Source organism: Scyliorhinus torazame, chromosome 11, assembly GCF_047496885.1.
Source record: "Scyliorhinus torazame isolate Kashiwa2021f chromosome 11, sScyTor2.1, whole genome shotgun sequence".
NCBI lineage: Eukaryota > Metazoa > Chordata > Chondrichthyes > Carcharhiniformes > Scyliorhinidae > Scyliorhinus > Scyliorhinus torazame.
The window spans coordinates 27932652-27953187 of NC_092717.1; the positions used below are offsets into that span (position 1 = coordinate 27932652).

Genomic DNA, 20536 nt, shown 5'->3' on the forward strand with positions numbered 1-20536 from the left:
TTCCATAAGAAACTGGGATACCCAACCCAATGGTACTGTTGACATGTTAATGTTTTGACTACCTGTAATGTTAGATGGTTCTTTAGAAGTAGCCCAATCACAGTATGTCATACTTTTAGTGGTACTTGAAAGAAGGCACGCCGGGGGGAATAGAACATCTGCCAAGCATATTTTGCAGGCATTATCTATCGCACCTACTAGGCAAAGCTTGTTAGAAATTTTCTTGCCAGGGTCTGGGTCATCGCAGAGCCAGATTTAAAGCTACATCTTCTACTGAGTTGCCCTCAGAATTGGGCAACCGAGAGTTGGCACAACCAATGCCAGTGTGAGTTGGCTGCTGCGCCTTTCTCTGAGCATTTTTTTCCCTATATTCTTTCGTGGGTGGTGGGCATCGCTGGCAAGTCCAGCATTTGTTGCCCATCCCTAATTGCCCTTGAACTGAGTGGCTTGCTAGGCCATTTCGGAGGGCATTTAAGAGTCAATTGCATTGACTTATGGGGATCATACTGCGGAATGACAGATAGTACGCCTTTTACAGCCACCTTGGACAGCACACCTTCACTTCAGCTGCGAAATAGGTTCAAGCACTGAGCTGATCTGTAATTTGCTTGCAGACCTGTGTGCACCCCCCATTCAGCCTTGGCAAGTGGGTTGAGCTACCTTTTTGGAAGCTTTCAGGTGCTCTAATAATTTTTGCTCCTATTTGACTTCTGCATGGTTTTAAAGTTTCACTTGTACAACATTATCTGCTCACCACTCTGTGGCTCCTGCACGTGTCCATGTTGACGCCTGGAGCTGTCAGTAGTTACAAAAGTAGACTGATGGCATGACATTTGAGTGGTGTGAGCACATTGCTTTTCTCGTGAACTTTTCACCAGTCTCAGAAGTATAGCACTGATTTACACTATGTCAAGCAGGCCCCAGTATTGTATATAAAACAATGACAGTACAGAAACAGGTCTTTTGACCATCAACTCTTGGCTATTTTTTTTAGTCCACGCAAGGCACTTCTAATTTTACACTACTGCTTGCTCCTCATATCCTTTAATATGCTTTTTTTTTTAAACAACCATCTAATTTCCTTTGACAAGAATTCATTGACTATGTCAGAGAAGTGCAAATTCTAACCACCCTTACTGTAAATATTTTTGAACTGTCCATTGAATTCTTTTTGTGTTTTAAACATCAGTGCTGCCTTGTTACTGTCTCATCAACCTGTGGAAACCATTGATTTCTATTACTGTTATCCCTTTATAATCAGGTCACCCCTTAGCTATAGTGGAAAAAATCCTAAAATAAGTATTTTTTTTCATTACTGTAACCTCTGATCCCATGACACATACTAGATAGCCTGCACTGCAAATCTTCCATTGCTCTTTGTCCTTGGAGTGTCGAAATCTGTGCCTAGTACTGCAGCTGAGGTATAACGAAGGTCTTGCTTTTATGTTCTAGATGTAAAATCAAAATTGCTTTTGCCTGTTTATGACGCTGTTCGTGTTGTCACTCTTAATGACCAAGCACCTGAGAACAAAGTTTATTCCTTTATTCTGCTTAAAATATTATCATTTTGATGTGCGTTCCTGTTCTCCCCCTCTGCTTTAACAAAATATTAATTTATTTTTCTACATGGAACTGTATTTATCATCTATCTACTTATTCTGTCGGCTTATTTAGGCCCATGGCAATCTTTCACTATCCTCATTACATATGATGGCCCTACTTTGTATCATCAACAAATACCAATATTCTTCCCTTCAGTTACAAAATCCAGATAATTTTATGATGTTAATAAGCAGTTCCAACGCATGAGTCAATGGAGAAACACTGACCAAATATCCTCAGTCTAAAGCTTCCTTTGCCACTACTCTTTGCTTCATGTCCTCTATCTCTGTCCATCTATCCATAACCTGGTGTTTCAATTTCTTGTTCATTATCAAATGCTTTCTGAAAATTCAGAATACCTTTTGAAAAATCCTATAAAGCATATTGTCTGCACTTTTAGTTCCCTCTGTCTTCAAAGAATTCCATAAGATGGTCACGCATGATCTACCTTTTAGGTATCGATGCCTATTGTCCCAATAGCCACTTGTTTTGCCAAGTGCTTTAATAATTGTATTTTGTGCTTCAGTAGTTTATCAACTGAAAAAAAGATTTATTGTCTCAACTTATTCATCCATCTCTTTTGACAAGGAATTCACATCCTGTTCTTTAGTTAGAATATAGAACATACAGTGCAGAAGAAGGCCATTCGGCCCATCAAGTCTGCACCGCCCTCACTTCCACCCTATCCCTGTAACCCAATAACCCCATCTAACCTTTTTGGTCACTAAGGGCAATTTATCATGGCCAATCCACCTAACCTGCAAGTCTTTGGACTGTGGCAGGAATCCGGAGCACCCGGAGGAAACCCACGCAGACACGGGGAGAACGTGCAGACTACACACAGACAGTGACCCAGCAGGGAATTGAACCTGGGACCCTGGCGCTGTGAAGCCACAGTGCTGACCACTTGTGCTACCGTGCTGCCCACTAGTTCTGTCAAAAGTTTTCTTTCCATAGTAAAAAAAGTCTGCACATCAGCTATTCCTTCCTAGTTTATCGTAAGGTCCTGGAGTGTACATATCCAGATCCCAGAGATTTGTCTGTTTGTGTAACTTTGAAAATCTCGAAATAGCAACCTCTGCTAACAGTTCGTCATCCACCTCTCTGATTTTTGCAATCCTAGTATCTACATCTCTGAAAACAGACAAATACTTGCCTAGTGTCTTCCATCTTTTCCACTTAAAGCTTGCTTATTTAATCACATGACAATCTTTGCTTCCTCTGAATGCGCTTGTATTAAAGCCTTTGTATTCTTCACATAATTTAATAACTTTCTCATCCCTATTTTTTAAATCTCCCAGTTAAAGCTTTCTTCCATTGCCGCATTTTGTAATTTTTTTCATATTCTAATTTACTTGATGCATTTCATTGTGTTGTGACACTATAAACTTGACACACTGTAATTACATAGTCTGGTCCCTAGTTGGATTTGTGCTTAATCTGAAAATCATCAGAGAGCACCTCTGAGAACATTGGGCTGACGTGTGCCAACTCATGGGTAAGTTTTAATGTCAAGAATTGGTTTCAGTCATTTCAAAGTAGAAATTCAAACTAGCTGATCTTCTGTGGCATTGCACACCAGAAGTAAAAGCAAGTGCAGTCCACAGGTAAAGTGGAAATGGAGACATAAAAGCATCCCACCCCCAATATCAAGTTATCCTCATTGCCACCCGTTAATCCCCTATCCACTGAACAGTTTAATCTGGCAAATGTCAAAATCTCCCATTCGTCTTTGAAATACCTGCTGACCTGTCCTCACGCTCCTCTCTCTCTCTCTCTCTCTCTCTCTCTCTCTCTCTCTCTCTCTCTCTCTCTCTCTCTCTCTCTCTCTCTCTCTCTCTCTCTCTCTTTCCCCCCCCCCCCCCCCACACACACACACATGCCCCAATTTGTTTTTCCTTCCTGTGTGGATGGGTGTCTCTCTCTCCCTTCCACATCTCCCCTTCCTCCCTCCCCCCTTGGCTCTCCCACTGTATCTGTGCACTTAACTCTCTTCTTCATCCCCGATAACCACTTGCTTCATGCTGGTATTGCTCCTACTTTTGTGGGGGCACCTTTGGCTGTGTCGTGGATAATCAACTGTCTCTCTATTCTTCCTTCCATGATACTGATGGATGTGTGTGCAAGAGCAGTGGTGTGTTTTGTTGCTATGGGGAAAAAGGGTTATCAAGTGTGCATGTGGAATTATGACTCTAATTAAGTTATTGTAACTAAAAACGTTAGTGGAGCTTCTCGCAACAATATGCTGATTATTGTTTATATCTTGGTTCTTTATATTGCTTCAGGTTGTGAAAACAGGTGGGACACCAAAGATTCCGGACTGTTTCCAGCGCACCCCTAAAAAGCTTACTATCCCAGACAAGGCAGAGATCCTTGCAGTGAATGTGGATTCCAAGGGTAAGTGCATCAGCTGGTCTTGTACTCCATAAATTGATCAGTATGGCTGTGGTTTTCAATTTTTGAAAATGAAAGACTTGTGTTGTCTTTATCACAGATTTCAGCTGCCTTCTGGCACCTTGCTGAAACTGGCATATGTCACCTGCAAGCTTGTACAATAACTTTTGGCTGTTTATTTGAAAAATTGTTACATGGCTATGTTAACTCTTCAATTAAAGTTTATGATCAAAATACAAAGAAAATAATTTATTTAACAACGCTTCGTCTGTAATTTGGACCTATTATTAGTTAAGATAATTATGGAATATTTGTATAAATAATGGTCACCTAATAGAAGTTGTGTGATTTAATCAAGTCTATTTTAACTACTCTACCAGGTGTTCATACTGTGCTGAAAACGGGTAGCTGGGTACGCTACTGTATCTTTGACCTAGCTACAGGAAAAGCTGAACAGGAGCACAACTTTCCTACAAGTAGTGTTGCCTTCCTTGGTCAGAATGAGCGCAATGTGGCAATTTACACAGCTGGGCAGGTATGTCGTATTTATCTCTTCATAAATTTTAATCCAGCAGCTTGATCAGTTAGGTTAGTGGTTGTTACTCGACAAACAGGCTACAGGCTGTACATTCTGATCCTATCATGGTAGGTTGTGACCCTGAACTCAATAAATCTGGTCATTTTTGAACATAAAATAACTAGGTACCAATGAATTCATTCTCAACCACTTTGTAGAAAAAAATCTACTCCCCTTTGTGAAGCACGCATGAGATTCTAATCTGCTACATAGTTGGCTTTAATGCCCTTGAAGGAACAAGTGATGGATAAAAAAAAAATACAGCTTTGCCTGGTCACCTGTGAGCAATTATCAAAATATTAATAAAAATCTGCATATTTGTTTTCTTCACTTGATCAGTCTGTGCAGACACTTAATTTAATTGCTGGCAATCATTCAGTGGCATTGTTTCTTTTAAGAAATCTGAGCCCCTGTGTAGACTTTTTTAAATAGATTGTACTTTGTGGGCTGCCCATCCAATGTAGGGATTTGATTGTCCTTGGACAATAAATACATAAAGTTAGTATGCAGATAAGGCAAGCAACAAAGAAGGAAAATGGCATGTTAGCTTTTATTGCAAGGGGATTTTTGAGTAGAAGAGTAAGGCCTTGCTGCAGTCACTCTCACCTTCCTTCTGGAGTTCAGCTCTTATGTCTATGTCTGAACCAAGGCTGCAATGAGGTCAGGAGCTGATTGACCCTGGTGGAACCCAAACTGAGCGTCCGTGAGCAGCTTCTAGCCAAGCAAATGCTGCTTGATAACACTATTAGATAGGACGTAGACAGCACAATTTTGATTCACCTCCAGTTATAGAGGGTAGAATGTGGAGACCAGCCAGCAGTACATTTGAATAGTTGAGTCTAGTGATAAAGTTATGAATGAGCCTTTCAGCAGGTGAGTGAAGCGGGGTGAAACTGGGCAGTATTATGGAAGTGAAACTAGGCAGTTTCTGTGGTGAGAATACATGGTCCAACATTTATCTTTGAATCAAATATGGCACCAAGACTGTAAACCAGTCCGGTTTAGTCAGGTGTTTTGGGGACTTCTGCTGATGTCATGTGAGAGCACGCCACACAAGATAGGTCCCGTCAGAGTACTGTTTTTTCGATTCCTTTTGCCCGGTATTTGGAGGACTTTTGTGGTCAAACCTGGCCTGCCGAACTGTGAAGAATTATGGTTGGAAATATATCAAATGTTGTCGAAGAAGCCTGCAGGAAAGAAGTCTCAGGTAAATAGTCTGCTGAGGGAGGGAAGATATCTGGCGCAACAGCGCCCATCACGGTACACATACTGACTGGGGTGATGGCGCAAGAGTTTAAGTTTGGGATACAAATAATAATATTAACCGTTTATTGTCACAAGTATGAAGTTACTGTGAAAAGCCCCTAGTCGCCACATTCCGGCACCTGTTCGGGTAAGCTGGTACGGGAATTGAACCCACGCTGCTGGCCTTGTTCTGCATCACAAACCAACTGTCTAGCCCGAGCAGTTTGGTCGGTAAGGCAAGGAGCTGAGGGTGTCCTTCAAAGCTACCAGTGAAGCATTGGGCCCGATCAAAGAACAGTTGGGGAAGACGTTGAAAGCTGTGAGGGAGCAAGCAAAACACTGAAGGGCGTGGAGGAGGCAGTGTCGCAGCATGAAGTGTGGCTCACCTTGTTGGAAGCAGAGGAACTGCTCACTGAAGAGTGGAACAAGAGTCAGAGCAAAAGTGAACAAATTTACCAGGATATCCGGTCCGAACTAGCAAAGAGGCGTGTGGCCTTTAACAAGAGAAGAGTGTGGTTTGGGATGGTGTACCCGGCGAGGTTGTGAGTCACGATGGAGTAGAAAGATCACTACTTCGACATATGCCTGCGCAGGCAGAGGCCTTCATTAAGACAAAAGAATTTGGACTTGACTGAAGGCCAAATGGGGAGGAGGACGGGAAGGATTTGTTGGGTGTTAATTCTTGGTTTCCGGGCAGCAGGGGAAGGTTTAATTTCTTGGCGTGAGTGGGGGTGCCACGGTAGTTGTAACTAAAATGGCACAGTGTGAATGGCCCCTGGTGGGAAATAGAACACAGTAGGATTGCTGGGACGGGCTAAGGCATTTGTGCAGCAAGGATGGGTCGGGCGTTTGCGTGTTTTTTGATTTCTGTTTCCTTGTGGGTGTGGATCCTGTGGGGGGCTATCTCACTAGCGGTAAGCTGCAGGCTAGTGAACTGGAGCGGAGTGGCGAGAGGTGCTGTGATTTGTTGGACATGATTCGATGAGTTTCAGTCGGTAATTAAGTGTGAGGAGGGGGGTTTGCAGACAGTCTGGAGGGGGGGGGGGGGGGGAAGAGGAGGGGGGTGCAGAGAGACTAGGGGACTTTTTATTTTGTTCTTTGGAGGAGGATAGTGGCCATCTTATCTGGACATAGGACATAAGGGTTCGTTACCTGGAATGCTGAGGGACCTGTGAAAAGGGCGTGAGCTTTCTCTCACCTAAAGATTCTAGGGTCCAATGTGGTGTCTTTACAGGAAATTCATTTCCGGGTGCAGGACCAGCCCAGACTTCGGAAGGGCTGGTAAGCCAGGTATTCCACTTTTGGGGGGGGGGGCTAGCAGAAAGGGTGATGGCTGATCAAGGGGGCAAATATGTGATGTTGCAGGTTTGCTGGAGAGTAAATCAGTAGTCTTGGTAAACGTGTATGCACCGAATTGGGATGACATAACCTTTATAAGGTGGCTGTTGACCGCAATGCCGAATCTAGATACTCCAACTGATTATTGAGGGAGATTTACATTGTCTTAGATCTGTAACTCGACCGATCTAAGTTGAAGGCGTTGGCTCCTTCGGGGGTTGGAGGAGGCAGGGGGAGCGGACCTGTGGCCGTTTATGCACCCTGGGGGTAAGGAGTTCTTGTTTTCCTCCCCAGTGCATAAGGATAGATTACTTTGTGAGTGGCAGGTCTCTTCTTCCCAGGGTGAAGAAGGCAGAATTCGTGGCTGCAGTCATCTCAGACCATACTCCGCATTTCATTGATTTAGTGCTGGAGGCAGACCTGGTGCAGCGCACAGGACGGGTGATGGATGTGGGCCTTTCGACGGATGTGTGGTTTTGTGGGTGGGTTTCGAGAGCCCTTCGAGAACCTTGGATGAATACGTGGAGTTCAGTGGGAACAGGATGGTTTTGCCCTCTATTCTATGGTAGGCGATGATTAGAGGGGAGATGATATTGTATAAGGCACACACAGACAGGGAGGCTAGGAAGAAGTGGCCGAAGTTAATTGATATTTTGGAAGTGGACCGTGGATATGGGAGTGACCCAACCCTGGAACTCCTGGCAAGCAAGAAAAAGCTGCTGACACGGTTTGATCTGCGATCTACTTGTAAGGCGGTGCACCAGATGCGGCTGCCTGAGGGAAGGGGGGGTGGGGGGGTGGTTATCGATGAATGTGGGGAGAAAGCTAGCCATCTCTTCGCTCACAAGCTTAGGCGGCAGGTGGACTCTTGGGAGATTATCCAGATCAGGGACTCCGGAGGCAGGCTGGTTTCCGCCCCTGATAAAGTGAATGGGACATTTCGGATTTTTTGTGAGCGGCTTTACAGGTTGGAGCTGCCAGAGGAAGAGTCGGGGATGACAGTTTCTAGAGAGCTCGGAGTTCCCTGAGATGGGGAGGAAATGCAGGAAGAGCTGGAGGCACCATTGGGCCTAGAGGAGGTTTGGGCCTAGGGCAGATGCAAACAGGGGAGGCATCAGGGCCTGATGGGTTCCCGGTGGAATTTTATAAAATGTTCATGGACCAGCTGGTTCCGTTACTGATGGGGATGTTCAATGATTCTTTGTCCCAGGGTTCCCTTCTTGTGATGCTTGGTCAGGCATCCATCTCCCTTATCCTGAAAAAGGCATAGATCTGGCGAAATGCAGGTTGTGCCACCATATTCACTGCTTAACATAGATGCTAAGCTGTTGGCTGAAGTTCTGGCATTGAGGTTGGAACCATGTCTCCCTGAGGTGGTTGGGGTGTACCGCATGGGATTTGTAAATGGCTGATGCCTGTCGTCAAATGTGCGGTGACTGCTGAATGTGGTTCTTGCCCTGGTGGCCGGGCCAGAGCCAGAGATAATTGTGTCATTAGATGCAGAAAAGACATTTGATAGGGTGGAGTTTGGTTTTAGAGAAGTTTGGGTTGGGCCCCCGGTTTGTGTCATGGGTACGTCTGCTGTACAAGGCTTCTTTGGCAGCATTCGTACAAATAGTTTGGGTTTTATTCAGTTACACGGGGATATGGCCCCGTGTATGTCTCCTGTACTTTCGCATTAACGATTGAGCTATTGACCATTGCTCTGGGGCCCCTGGACAAGTGAAGAGGAATAGTTAGGGTTGGAATGGATGATAGCATAGAGGGGCAATATGTAAATAAACAACCTGAATCTCCCAGGCAGTAACATGGCTGTGAGGTCCGTTGTGAAAGGGAGTAAGGGTAACCGATTTTTAGTAATAGTCAAACCATTGATGAACGCAAGGGCCAGTTTGCTTGCTGCACATTTTCATATATTACCATTCCAAAGTTTGTCAATTTTTACTTTTGTAAGCTTAGTCATTCATGGGATGTGACCAACAAGACCAGTATTTATTGTCCACCCCTAATTACCTTTGGAGAAGAAGTTGGTGAACCACTTTCTTGAATTGCTGCAGTCCTTGTGTTAAATGTACTCCCACCATGCTGTTCCAGGATTTTAACCCAATGCAATGAAGGAACAGTGATACATTTCCAAGCCAGGGTGGTATGGGACCTTAATGAAAACTTGGAGATAGTGGTTTCCCATGTGCCTGCAACCCTTCTAAGTAGTAGAGGTTGCAAGTTTGGAAAGTGCTGTTGATTTGCTGCAGTGCATCTTGTGAACACGTTGCAGCCATGTTGTGCTGGTGGTGGGTAGGGTGCCAATCAATTTTATGGTTTGCCCTGGATGATGTTGACCCTAGTGTTGTTGGGGCTGCACTTGTCCAGGCAAGTGTGGATGATGTTGACCCTAGTGTTGTTGGAGCTGCACTTGTCCAGGCAGGTGGCGAGTATTCATCACACTCCTAACTTGGGTCTTGGTGGTGGTGGAAATCCTTTGGGAAGTCCGGAAGTGAGCCACTCGACACAGATTGGTTAAAAAATTTACTTTGGTAGCAGCGCACTAATACTGTTGGACATGGGACAACCGTTATTATCTAAAAATTAACATTCCTACTTATTTTCTTCCACTGTTGGATAAAAATATTTAGCTAATGTGCCTGCACCGAGCATAGAAAGCTGATACCTGCATCAATTTGTTGCGTTATCGCAGTTGGAGCAAAACATTGAACAATTGCTTAATAAGTTTAGATAATAGATTCAAAATGTAACTTGTGTGTTCATCCCTGATGAGTAGCACTCCTAGATGAGCGGGTACTGGATACCCTTTGACCAATTGTGAGGTCTCCTTTTGCTGCTCTTTGTATGTAATTCTTTCAGCAAGTTGTGTTGATGTTGATCTGTTTGACTGTACTGTGCAGATGGCCTTGATGCTGCCTACATAGTGCTAGTGTTACTTTGTGCAATTTTACATGTGGAAATTGAAATAGTGATGGTGGTTAGATTCCTTACTGAATGCAGGGAGCAATTTTTTCTGAATTTTTATTTTTAATATATAAAGGAAAATGAAAAGTATCTGAATTTTCATACACAAGGTTCTTGTGCCTTGATCATTATCTAGTGGTATTCAATTATTCCCATTTCTTTTCAACATGCTGCCGTTTGGTGATATCTGCCAAAGACACTATGTTGGACTCCAAATGGCCACCCAGTTCTACACCACCAACTCTCTCGACGCATCCTGAATACACAGGTTTTGTGTTGTCAGACTGGTCCAACATGGAGTTTTGGGTGAGATAAAACTTCCTCCAATTAGACCTCGGGAGGACCCAAGCCATTTTTCTTTGCCCCTTCCCTTCTTTGCCACTTCGCATTTTTCTCCCTCGCCACTGGTTCCTTTACCCTTTTGCTCCTTTGCTACTGATTTGATCTCCCTTGCACAAGGTTAAACCAGATTGTTATCAACCACTGGATTCTTGTTGACCCAGAACTAAGCTTCTGACTCCATATCCTCCGTCACAAAGGCTGCCTTCTAAAATCTCCTCCCTCTACCCTGTCTCAAGTTGTGTTCTGTTTTGGTTACCTTCAGACTCCTATTTACAATACGCTCATGGCCAGCCTTCTTTCTTTACCCCATGTAAACTTTTAACATCCAAAAATTTGCTGCTACATATTCTGAGCTGCACCAAGTACTGGTCAACCATCATCCCTGTGCTTGCTGACCTACATTGCCTTCAGATCCACCCACAGTACAATTTAAAAATTCTCATCCTCATTCAAGATGCTTCATGGACTCGCCCCTCCCTATTTTCTAAAATCCTCCAATTCTGGTCTCTTGTGCGTCCTCCACTCCCTTATTTTGTGGCTGTGTATTCAGCTACTTGAGCTTCAGACTTTTTGGTTTCCTGCTTAATGCTCTCTGCTTCTCCACTCCTTTCATGATGCTCCTTAACTCCTGCCTCCTTTTGAGTTAGAAAGATTAAGTCAACTGACTGAAAGCTTGGCCATTGTTTGTCCTTGGACATATTCCTAAGTTAAGTGTAGTATAGAACATAGACCAATACAGCACAGGAACAGACCCTACGGCCCTCTAAGCCTGTGCATAAATGTGAACTGCTGAGCCATTGACATTCCTGCTGTTAAATTCCATGTTGCATTTCCTGCTCCAAGTTAAAGGTGGTGTTTGCAGGTTGGAGGGAGAGTCTGTTGCCCGAGTTATTGGTTAACATAAAAAGACAGTGTCCCCAGGTAATTTCTATCGTTCCCCATACCAATGGGATGATGGCGCCTCTTAGTCATACATCAGTAGAGGCTGAAAGTCAAAAACTGTGACGATACGCACAGTAGGAAATCTAATACTTTCTGATGATGAGCAAACCTTTTTAAAAGCATTTTTTTAACTTGCTAAATTTAGACCTAATGTTGATTTGTGGATTGCAGTGAATCTGGAAATATTTTGTATAGATCTGAAGGCTGCTTAACAAACCCAGCTAGCACCCAGCGGCTGCAATTATATGGTGACAGTTAATGTGGCAGCATTGGTCAATGTTGATTGAACAATTTATAATTGTAAATGTTGGCAGAAAAGTGTGGTGAAAAGTTGTCATTAGACAGAGTATGGATAACCTCATCACAGGCAGTATGAGTGACCATGCCAGTTAAAGATTTTTAATTTGACAGGTATTTGTGTGTTTTGAAAGGTTAAATATTTCACACACTGTTTCCTTTCAGGAATATAATTTATTTTCTTAACTATTTGCCATGCTCTAACAAATTCAGCTAAAGTTCAGAAAGAAGCTTTAAGCAGTTGGCTTGATTTTGTGTAAATTGCAAGTGTGAACCGTGAATGAGCAGTCATATACTAACCAAGCTGGTATGACAAAGGATCAAATCACTGAGCAAGCTATCTTTGGCTTCAAATTTTAACCGTTTATGTTTATTTTATAGCTAGGTGTGCTTGTGATGGGAGGAATGTTCACAAACTATCAGAATTGGCTATGAGCTGTGAATGCTAGGGAAATTCATATAGATTACATCTTAGGCATGTTTGAGAATCAACTTTCCTGATTGCATATTTTTACTCCATTTTTAGGAATCTCCCATCATCCTAAGGGATGGAAATGGCACAATATACCCAATGGCGAAAGATTGTATGGGTGGAATCCGTGATCCTGACTGGTTAGATCTCCCACCAATTACGAGCCTTGGAATGGGGATTCATTCTTTGACAAATCTTCCTGCAAATTCATCCATTAAGAAGAAAGCAGCTGTCATAGTAATGGCTGTAGAGGTAGGTTGATCAACATAATAAAAAGTTGAATATTGCACATTTATATTATTGGTGTTTTGGATTCATCAGGTTCTGCGTTAATGTTAAAATCAGTAGAACACAAATGACTTTATTTGAATGTAGTGTACCACATGTAGTCTTCAGCTGAACCAGTGTTTGAGAGTGAGGGAGAGTCAGACAAGGCCATGCAGGTGAAATCCAGTAACTTTAGACATTGTCCTTATTTTGTATACAATACTTTTGCTCTATGATTTTGCAACCCAAGTTGCTTATCCTGTGATACTTCTCAGCACTCCTACTCTTACCACACTGCTGCAGCACTGGTTGCAAACTTGCAAAGACCTAAACTCCGCAACACGGAAGCAGCTCCTAAGCAGTTTGGTGTTCATGCCTGATGCCAGTGCCAACCATTTGTACAACAATGGATTAATCTACGCTAAACTGACATCTGCAAGAAGTAGGCCTCTTTCCTTCCTAGAGTGAATCTGGATTCAATCTCTCCCTTCTGAGGCCACCCACACACATCTCCTCCATCCCAACAGCCTCATCTAAATTACTGACAAAGGTGGTAAGCAACAGCCTGTGCAGCAGTCACTAGCAACCAGCCCTCGCGTACAACCTCGGGATCCTATCTTAGGATTTTATCAGTAAAGAGACATCAGTTAACTGGCAGAATTAGCATGTAATTGACAAATTAATTTCAATACAGGCAAATGTGAGGTATTAAATCTTGATGGATTTGCTGCTGCTCGGAGAATGAGTCTTAATGGGGTAGAAGTGCAAAGAGATAGAAGGGTACAGATGCACATATCGCTAAAGGTAGAGAGGTTATGATATACTTGTACAGAATCTTGGTGAAACCACACGTGAAATATTGTGAACAGTTCTGATCTCCATAGAGCATTGGAAAAGGTGCCACAAGGTTGATCCCAGTACTGAGAAGCTAAACCCACCAAGAAAGGTTATACAGGATGAGGCTCTTTTGGCTGGAAAGAGATAATTGAGAGATTGAGATCTTTAAATTTATGAAGGGGCTCGACAGGGTAGATGCAGAGAATATATTTTCGTTTGGGGTGAAGACCAAAATTTAGGGCTGTAAATATAACACGAGCCGCCTGGCCGTACATTTTATGTGAAATTTGACACTGACCAAAAAAATAAAATAGCCAGATGACCAAATGTTTGATCAAAGCAGTACGTTTTAAGGATGACTTAAAGGTTAAAACGATGAAGCGGAATTGTTGGGCTAGAGGTGGTTAATGGCATGGGGTGAGGCCATGGAGAGGTTTGAAAGTAAGGATGAACAGTTTAAAATAAAGCCATTGCTGGACTGGAGCCTGCATTGGTAAAGCACAGAAGATTGATTGATAAATGTGATTTGGTGTGAATTAAGATGCATGCAGCTCAGATTTGGATAAGCTCAAGCTTGGGAACAGCCAGGAAACATTGGAATATATCTAACAATGAATATCATTGGAGAAATTTTCTTCCAATTTTGGAACCTACCCATGCGGAAATAGCTCTAAAGAAATCCTGTCCAAGACCCAATGGGGAACTTTTTGCTTTGAAATAGTGCCCCATGTACCTTGCTCTCCCCAGTAAATCAATATTTTTAAATATCGTGCCGCATAAACGTTTTGTGATAAAAGGTTGTTACTGAAGTTTAAAAACTAGCATCCTTCTTTAGCAATTGATATAAATTTAAAAAGATCTTATTCAGCAATTCAATAAGAGGTCATTATACAGAGGGTCTTTTAGTAAAACTGGTTATATGTCAAATTGTTAGTTCTATTGTACATTTTCAATAAACTTTTTATTTACAATTAATGGAAATGTCATATTTGAAGATGTTTATTAAAAAAAAAAAAAGAAATCTTTTATCTGATTCCTTTGGTTCTTTAAGAGCATGGTGTTAGGTGTTTTAAACTCGTATGGGAGTTGCGCTTAATAATCTTTATTGTCACAAGTAGGACTACATTAACACTGCAATGAAGTAACTGTGAAAATCCCCTCGTCGCCACACTCTGGCGCCTGTTCAGGTACACTGAGGGAGAATTCAGAATGTCCAAATTACCTAACAGCACGTCTTTCGGCACTTGTGGGAGGAAACTGGAGCACCCGGAGGAAACCCACTCAGATACGGGGAGACCGTGCAGACTCCGCACAGACAGTGACCCAAGCCGGGAATCAAACCTGGGATTCTGGTGCTGTGAAGCAACAGTGCTAACCACTGTGCTACCGTGTCACCCAGATATAATACTGCATACAGGAAAGTTTGCATGTACTACTTCCAGTACACAATACTTAGAGACCTGTCTTTAGTGCAATTATACTGAAAGAGATCTTTAGTTTATGCGAGAAGGGCAGAGAAGTTTAGCTGTGTGCATGTATGTGTTAGATATTCTGAACCAGGACAATTGCCATTATGAAAACTGAGCAAAATCTCTCTATATAATTAAGCATGCTTTTTTGTTTGTCACCATCCACAGAAGCAAGCATTAATGCAGCACATACTGCGATGTGATTATGAAGCCTCCAGGCAGTACTTGATGAATCTTGAGCAGGCTGTTCTGTTAGAACAAACACCGCAAGCACTAAATACATTCTTAAGCAATCGATGTGATGGGAATCGTAACGTTTTACACGCCTGTGTGTCTGTCTGCTTCCCCACAAGCAATAAAGAGACAAAAGAGGAAGAAGGTGAGTTAAAACTGTCCATACAGCCTGGTATTTGAAGATTAAGCTTTTTTTGACACTTAGAACAAAAAGTTTCAGAAATAACGCTGATTGGCTTGTTTCAATGCCTGCTGAGTCCCATCAGTATCTTTAATAAAAAATTAATACAGGATAAATACACATGTTTGGTGACGGTAGCATTTTAGTGCACCTGGGAGGAAAGATTACTCATCCGTCCTGGACGTAATATATCGTTACGCGATACCCCTGCGGGATATGGGGCTAGTGTGAGAAGGTGAAGTTGAGGTAGAATACCAGCCATAGTTGCATTGAATGACTGTGCAGACTCACAAGGCTGAATGATCTTCCCCTGCTTCAATTTCTTATGTTTCCATAATCTGCAATGAGGCATTCTATTAGAAGGCCTTTTCATTTCTAAATGTTTGCTTAATGAGTGAAGAATCAGAACTTGACGTGACCCACTTCTGGAGTGGAGATCGCAGCTTCGGTATTTATTGCCCCTCAGTTGTCAAGATAGGAATATTTTAATTTGGCCTAATTTCTCCTTCCACTTAATTATTCGGCCTCTGTATCACAGACATAATCAAAGAGATTGTGGTGTTCCATACAGTTCAGCCTGAGACAATTTGGTCAAGCCTTATTCTCAGACGTAGATCATTAACTAATATTCAGAAACTTTTTCGCCTGAGAATGAAGTTTGCTGCCAGCACTTTTTTTTTTAAAGAAAAAAAGAGCCTGAAAGCTTTTGGGACCTTTGACATTCTATTCTCTCATAGGTTTATGGCTCAGTGGAAACAAGGTAAGTATTTAAGATCTGGATAATTAAAGAGAACGACGAGACTCCGTTATGTTCCTCCTAATTTAGACCTGAACTCAGGATGACCCTATTGCTCTTATGGCACCTGGTGACATCAAATCCGTGTCTTAGAATATTATAATTCTATTGAATATGACTTCTACCAGAGGAATCTTTAAGGGGCATCTTGATAAATACATGAATAGGATGGGAATAGACGGATACTGACCTAGGAAGTGTAGAAGATTTTAGTTTAGATGGGCAGCATGGTCGGCACAGGTGTTGTACTTTTTTTTGTTCTTTGGTTCAAATGAAGCTCAAATTTCACTTTCAGAACATTAATAACAATAATAGTACAATTAAGACATTTGACCTCACTCGCACTCACTCAAAAAACTAATTTCCTTTTATATATTCAGGCCCATGTCCCAAGGATCTAACAATTAGGATTTGGATTTTGTTTATTGTCACGTGTACTGAGGTACAGTGAAAAGTATTTTTCTGTGAGCTGCCCATTAAGTACATGAAAAGAGAAGGAAATAAAAGAAAATACATAATAGGGCAACACCAGGTACACAATGTAACTACATAAACACCAGCATCAGGTGAAGCATACAGGGGTGTAGTGTTAATGAAGTCAGTCCATAAGAGAGTCATTTAAGAATAGTAACAGCAGGGAAGAAGCTGTTTTTGAGTCTGTTTGTGCGTGTTCTCCGACTTCTGTACCTCCTGCCCGATGGAAGAAGTTGGAAGGGTGAGTAAGCTGGGTGGGAAGGGTCTTTGATTATGCTGCCCACTTTCCCCAGGCAGCGGGAGGTGTAGATGGAGTCAATGGATGGGAGGAAGGTTTGTGTGATGGACTGGGCTGTGTTCACGACTCTGTGAATTTTCTTGCGGTCTTGGGCCGAGCAGTTACCATACCAGGCTGTGATGCAGCCAGGTAGGATGTTTTCTATGGTGCATCTGTAAAAGTTGGTAAGGGTTAATGTGGACATGCCAAATTTCCTTAGTTTCCTGAGGAAGTATAGGCGCTGTTGTGCTTTCTTGGTGGTAGCGTCGACGTGGGTGGACCAGGACAGATTTTTGGAGATGTGTACCCCATGGAATTTGAAACTGCTAACCATCTCCACCTCAGCCCCGTTGATGCTGACAGGGGCGTGTACAGTACTTTGCTTCCTGGAGTCAATGACCAGCTCTTTAGTTTTGCTGGCATTGAGGGATAGATTGAGGGATCGTTTAACATGTTATGAATGGGGAACTTTCCCTCAGAACCAATAATTGCACTTTTACGAATGTACGTTTTGCTCAGAATAAGTGGAGAAACCAGCCTGTCAGTTTCATTCATTTTTTTCATTCATTTCATTTCCTTTTCAAGAACACTGACAGGAGGTCAACTGAAATTGTCCCGAAGCTGTGAGGAGGGCACAGAGTCTGCACAGAGATACAGATAGGTTAAATGGGTGGGCAAAAGGTGGCAGTTGGGAGTATAATGTAGAGAAATGAGAGGTCATTCATTTTAGTACGAAGAAAAGAAAAACAGAATATTGTTTAATTGATGAAAAATTATGAAATGTTGGTGTTAAGAGGGATTTGGAAGTCCTTGTATACAAAACACAAGTTAACGTGTGGGAGGATTGAAAGGATTTTTCATTTCGTCTGGATGGAGATGATAAAATGATATATGAAGCAGAGAAAATTGCCAGACAATGGGGAAAGAGCAGGGTCGTAGGCTTAATTGGATAATTCTATCACAGGCATGATGTGCAGAATGACTTCAGTCTTTGCTGTTTGGTTCTATTCAAATTAAATCTGTTAAACTAATAATTAGAATTTCAGAGAAACTTAAAAAAACTTATAAAATAATAACTGACTAGCAAAAAATCTGGATCCGTTTGCAACGGTTTGAAAATCTTTTGTCCATGCTCTTTATAAATCCAATAAACAGAATGGCATAGAGATAGGCATTTACATTAGACAAGCGCTTTCTCCTCTGAACTCCATATTGTCATTGACAGCCAAAACTGGCTTTAATAAAAGACAACAGCTTGCAGAATTTTACCTAGACTGAGACTCCTTGGCACAGTTGTCAGGAAAAGCATGTAAAACACTGAGATACCTGAAAACAGTGGTTCTCGTCTCAAATACTCCAATAATGTCTGATTTAGCGCTGAATGAGTTTTTTGCATTCTGACTGAAACCATTTGGGTCACTTCCCATAGAACCAAATTTATTGTTGATGGCTCAGCTATTGGCTATATATATTTTTTTAAAGCTGTCATTTTCTGATACCCTTCCGACTCCTCTTCAGCGTTCATAATTTGTTCAAAGGCTATTTATTGGGTGTTCCACTCAACCAGACTGTGCTTCTGCAGCTATGTAGCAACTGATATTGCTGGCTGAAGTCCACTTACAATTCCATTGTCCCATTTACATTCACAGCTTAAAAAGGGGTAAAGCTAATATAGCACATAAACTTCATGGTTTGTAGTTGGATGCTTCTCCATCTGTTCACACTAAACTATAAAGCTTCCTAATAAAATGTTGATGTTCATTTACTCGGCATAAGGGATGACCTGAGTATTTTATCGCTATGGGTCTTGCAGCTTTGAAGGTTCAAGGGTCATGTGGAAAGTTTACAAAACCATCCTTTCCGTAATTTACATATATTTTAATTTACTAATATCAGCACATTTTGGCATTTATGAGTTGGGATTTATACAGTGAGATTAAGACGTCTACAAAGTGTACTAAGAAGACATTTGTAAAACTTCAAGTGCACAAAATTAAAGCAAAAATGAACACCAGAAATAGGGTAGGATTGTCTGGGCTTGGGGATTATGTAGGCTATGGTTCACAGTTTAGTAAACCCTGTTAAAAGCTGAAGTAATATAGCAAGCATTGACACCTGTATGGTGTCGTTCTGTCTCGCCACATTATTGTCTGGCCAAAATCTTTCAAACAGGGACTGTTTGAATAATATAACTTCCAGACCATTAATTTTAATATATTCCAGGTAATTGATCATTTAATGTGACGGTCTTTAAAATTGTCAGCTTTGTCTCACTTGATTGTTTAACTGGACAAGAATGGGAATTATGTTCGTAAAAATCTGTTTTATCAATCCTGGTAAGTTTTATTCAGCATAATATAAGAGCTATGCAGACCGGCTATAGTTTCAAAAAACATATCCTTCTACTCCTTAGCGAATCTTTAGAAATTTGTATTGAGTATTAAAAATAATTTGAGTGGGAGGAAAAGAACACGATGACCCATGTGATGTGCATACTTCAAGACTTTTGAGAGCACATCCAGAATCCTGCGCTGTTTGTCCTGAAAGTTGCAAAGTTTATTGAAAGAACTTTGGATTTGATTATTCAATTTCCTTGGGAGGAAAGTTGAAATGTTTTTTTTTGGTGGGGGGGCTGCTTTTGAACAATTAGCTGCAAATACATTTTATGCCAAGTTCACTTCTCAGTTGCTGCACTTAGCATATTTCAGGAAACTTACCTGGGCGAATGTCCTTAAAATGGCCCCTATTTGAGGTATATTTTGAGCCTTGCTTGTGGTTTGAATTCTATTCCTTTTGTATCATTGTTACTGAGACCGAGTGACTTAAGTACTTCTGTCCCACAGAAGCAGAGCGCTCTGAGAGGAATACATTTGCGGAGAGGTTATCAGCAGTTGAAGCTATTGCAAATGCAATTTCAGTGGTGTCGAGTAACAGCAGTGGGAACAGGACTGGGCCATCCAGCAGTCGCAGGTAAGTGTAAATACAAAGATAATCTGTAATTGTCACTAGACATTATTAACGTTGTGCCCATTGTCATGGCACGCTGGTCCAGTGCATGGTCAATTCCAGCCCCACTTGACCCGGAGTCGGAACACAAGTCAAATTAGACGTTATTTTAAAATACCCGAGGTCCTTGGCTGAACCCAATAAACTGGCGTCACCAGGTTTGTAACTTTATCACAAGTAACCTGTTATTATGTACAGTATTATAATTATCCTGACAGAAAAATGTAACTGACTTATCTAATAGTTCTAACCTTGAACTGCCCACACCCTCTATATTATATGTATTTTTATACACACACAATGCAGAAGGGAAAGGGTGACCTGAGTGGATAAGAAAATAATAAAAATCAAAGGATAAAGGATCTTTACACTAGGATGGCTTTCAGTTAATATCTTTCTGGAGTTCAAGATTTTTCAGTGGTACTTCTGGGCTTGAGGTGATTTTTCTCTGGCAAGGTTGACTATATTCTCTGTGGATTCAGTTACTTCACGTTTACAGCAAAGATCTAAAATCCTAGAATCCCTACAGTGCCGAAGGAGGCCATTTGGCCCATCGTGTCTGCACCAACCCTTCGAAAGAGCACCCTACCTTTGTCCACTTACTTGTCCACTCTACCCTAGCCACATAACCTAACCTGTACATCTCTGGATACTAAGGAGCAATTTAGTATGTCCAATCCACCTAACCCACACATCTTTGGACAGTGGGAGGAAACTGGAGCACCCGGAGGAAACCCGATTTATTGTGACAATAAATCAAATCAACCCACGGGGAGAACGTGTGAACTCCACACCGACAGTGACCCATGACTGGAATTG

The 20536-nt window shown here is 41.9% G+C and overlaps 1 protein-coding gene across 8 annotated transcripts in view; it reads left to right on the top strand.

Annotated features, from left to right (window-relative positions):
* The window catches only part of ubr5 (ubiquitin protein ligase E3 component n-recognin 5), a 184708-nt gene that overhangs the window by 87976 nt on the left and 76196 nt on the right, over window positions 1–20536 (top strand). For 7 of the 8 annotated variants that reach the window (XM_072467077.1, XM_072467079.1, XM_072467081.1 and 4 more), the window contains 5 exons: window positions 3888–3999; window positions 4377–4531; window positions 12231–12428; window positions 14918–15128; window positions 19555–19681. In XM_072467077.1, coding sequence (XP_072323178.1) covers window positions 3888–3999; window positions 4377–4531; window positions 12231–12428; window positions 14918–15128; window positions 19555–19681 — 803 coding nt within the window. The remainder of the gene's footprint in view (window positions 1–3887; window positions 4000–4376; window positions 4532–12230; window positions 12429–14917; window positions 15129–19554; window positions 19682–20536) is intronic. The other variant, XM_072467078.1, reaches the window with a different exon arrangement.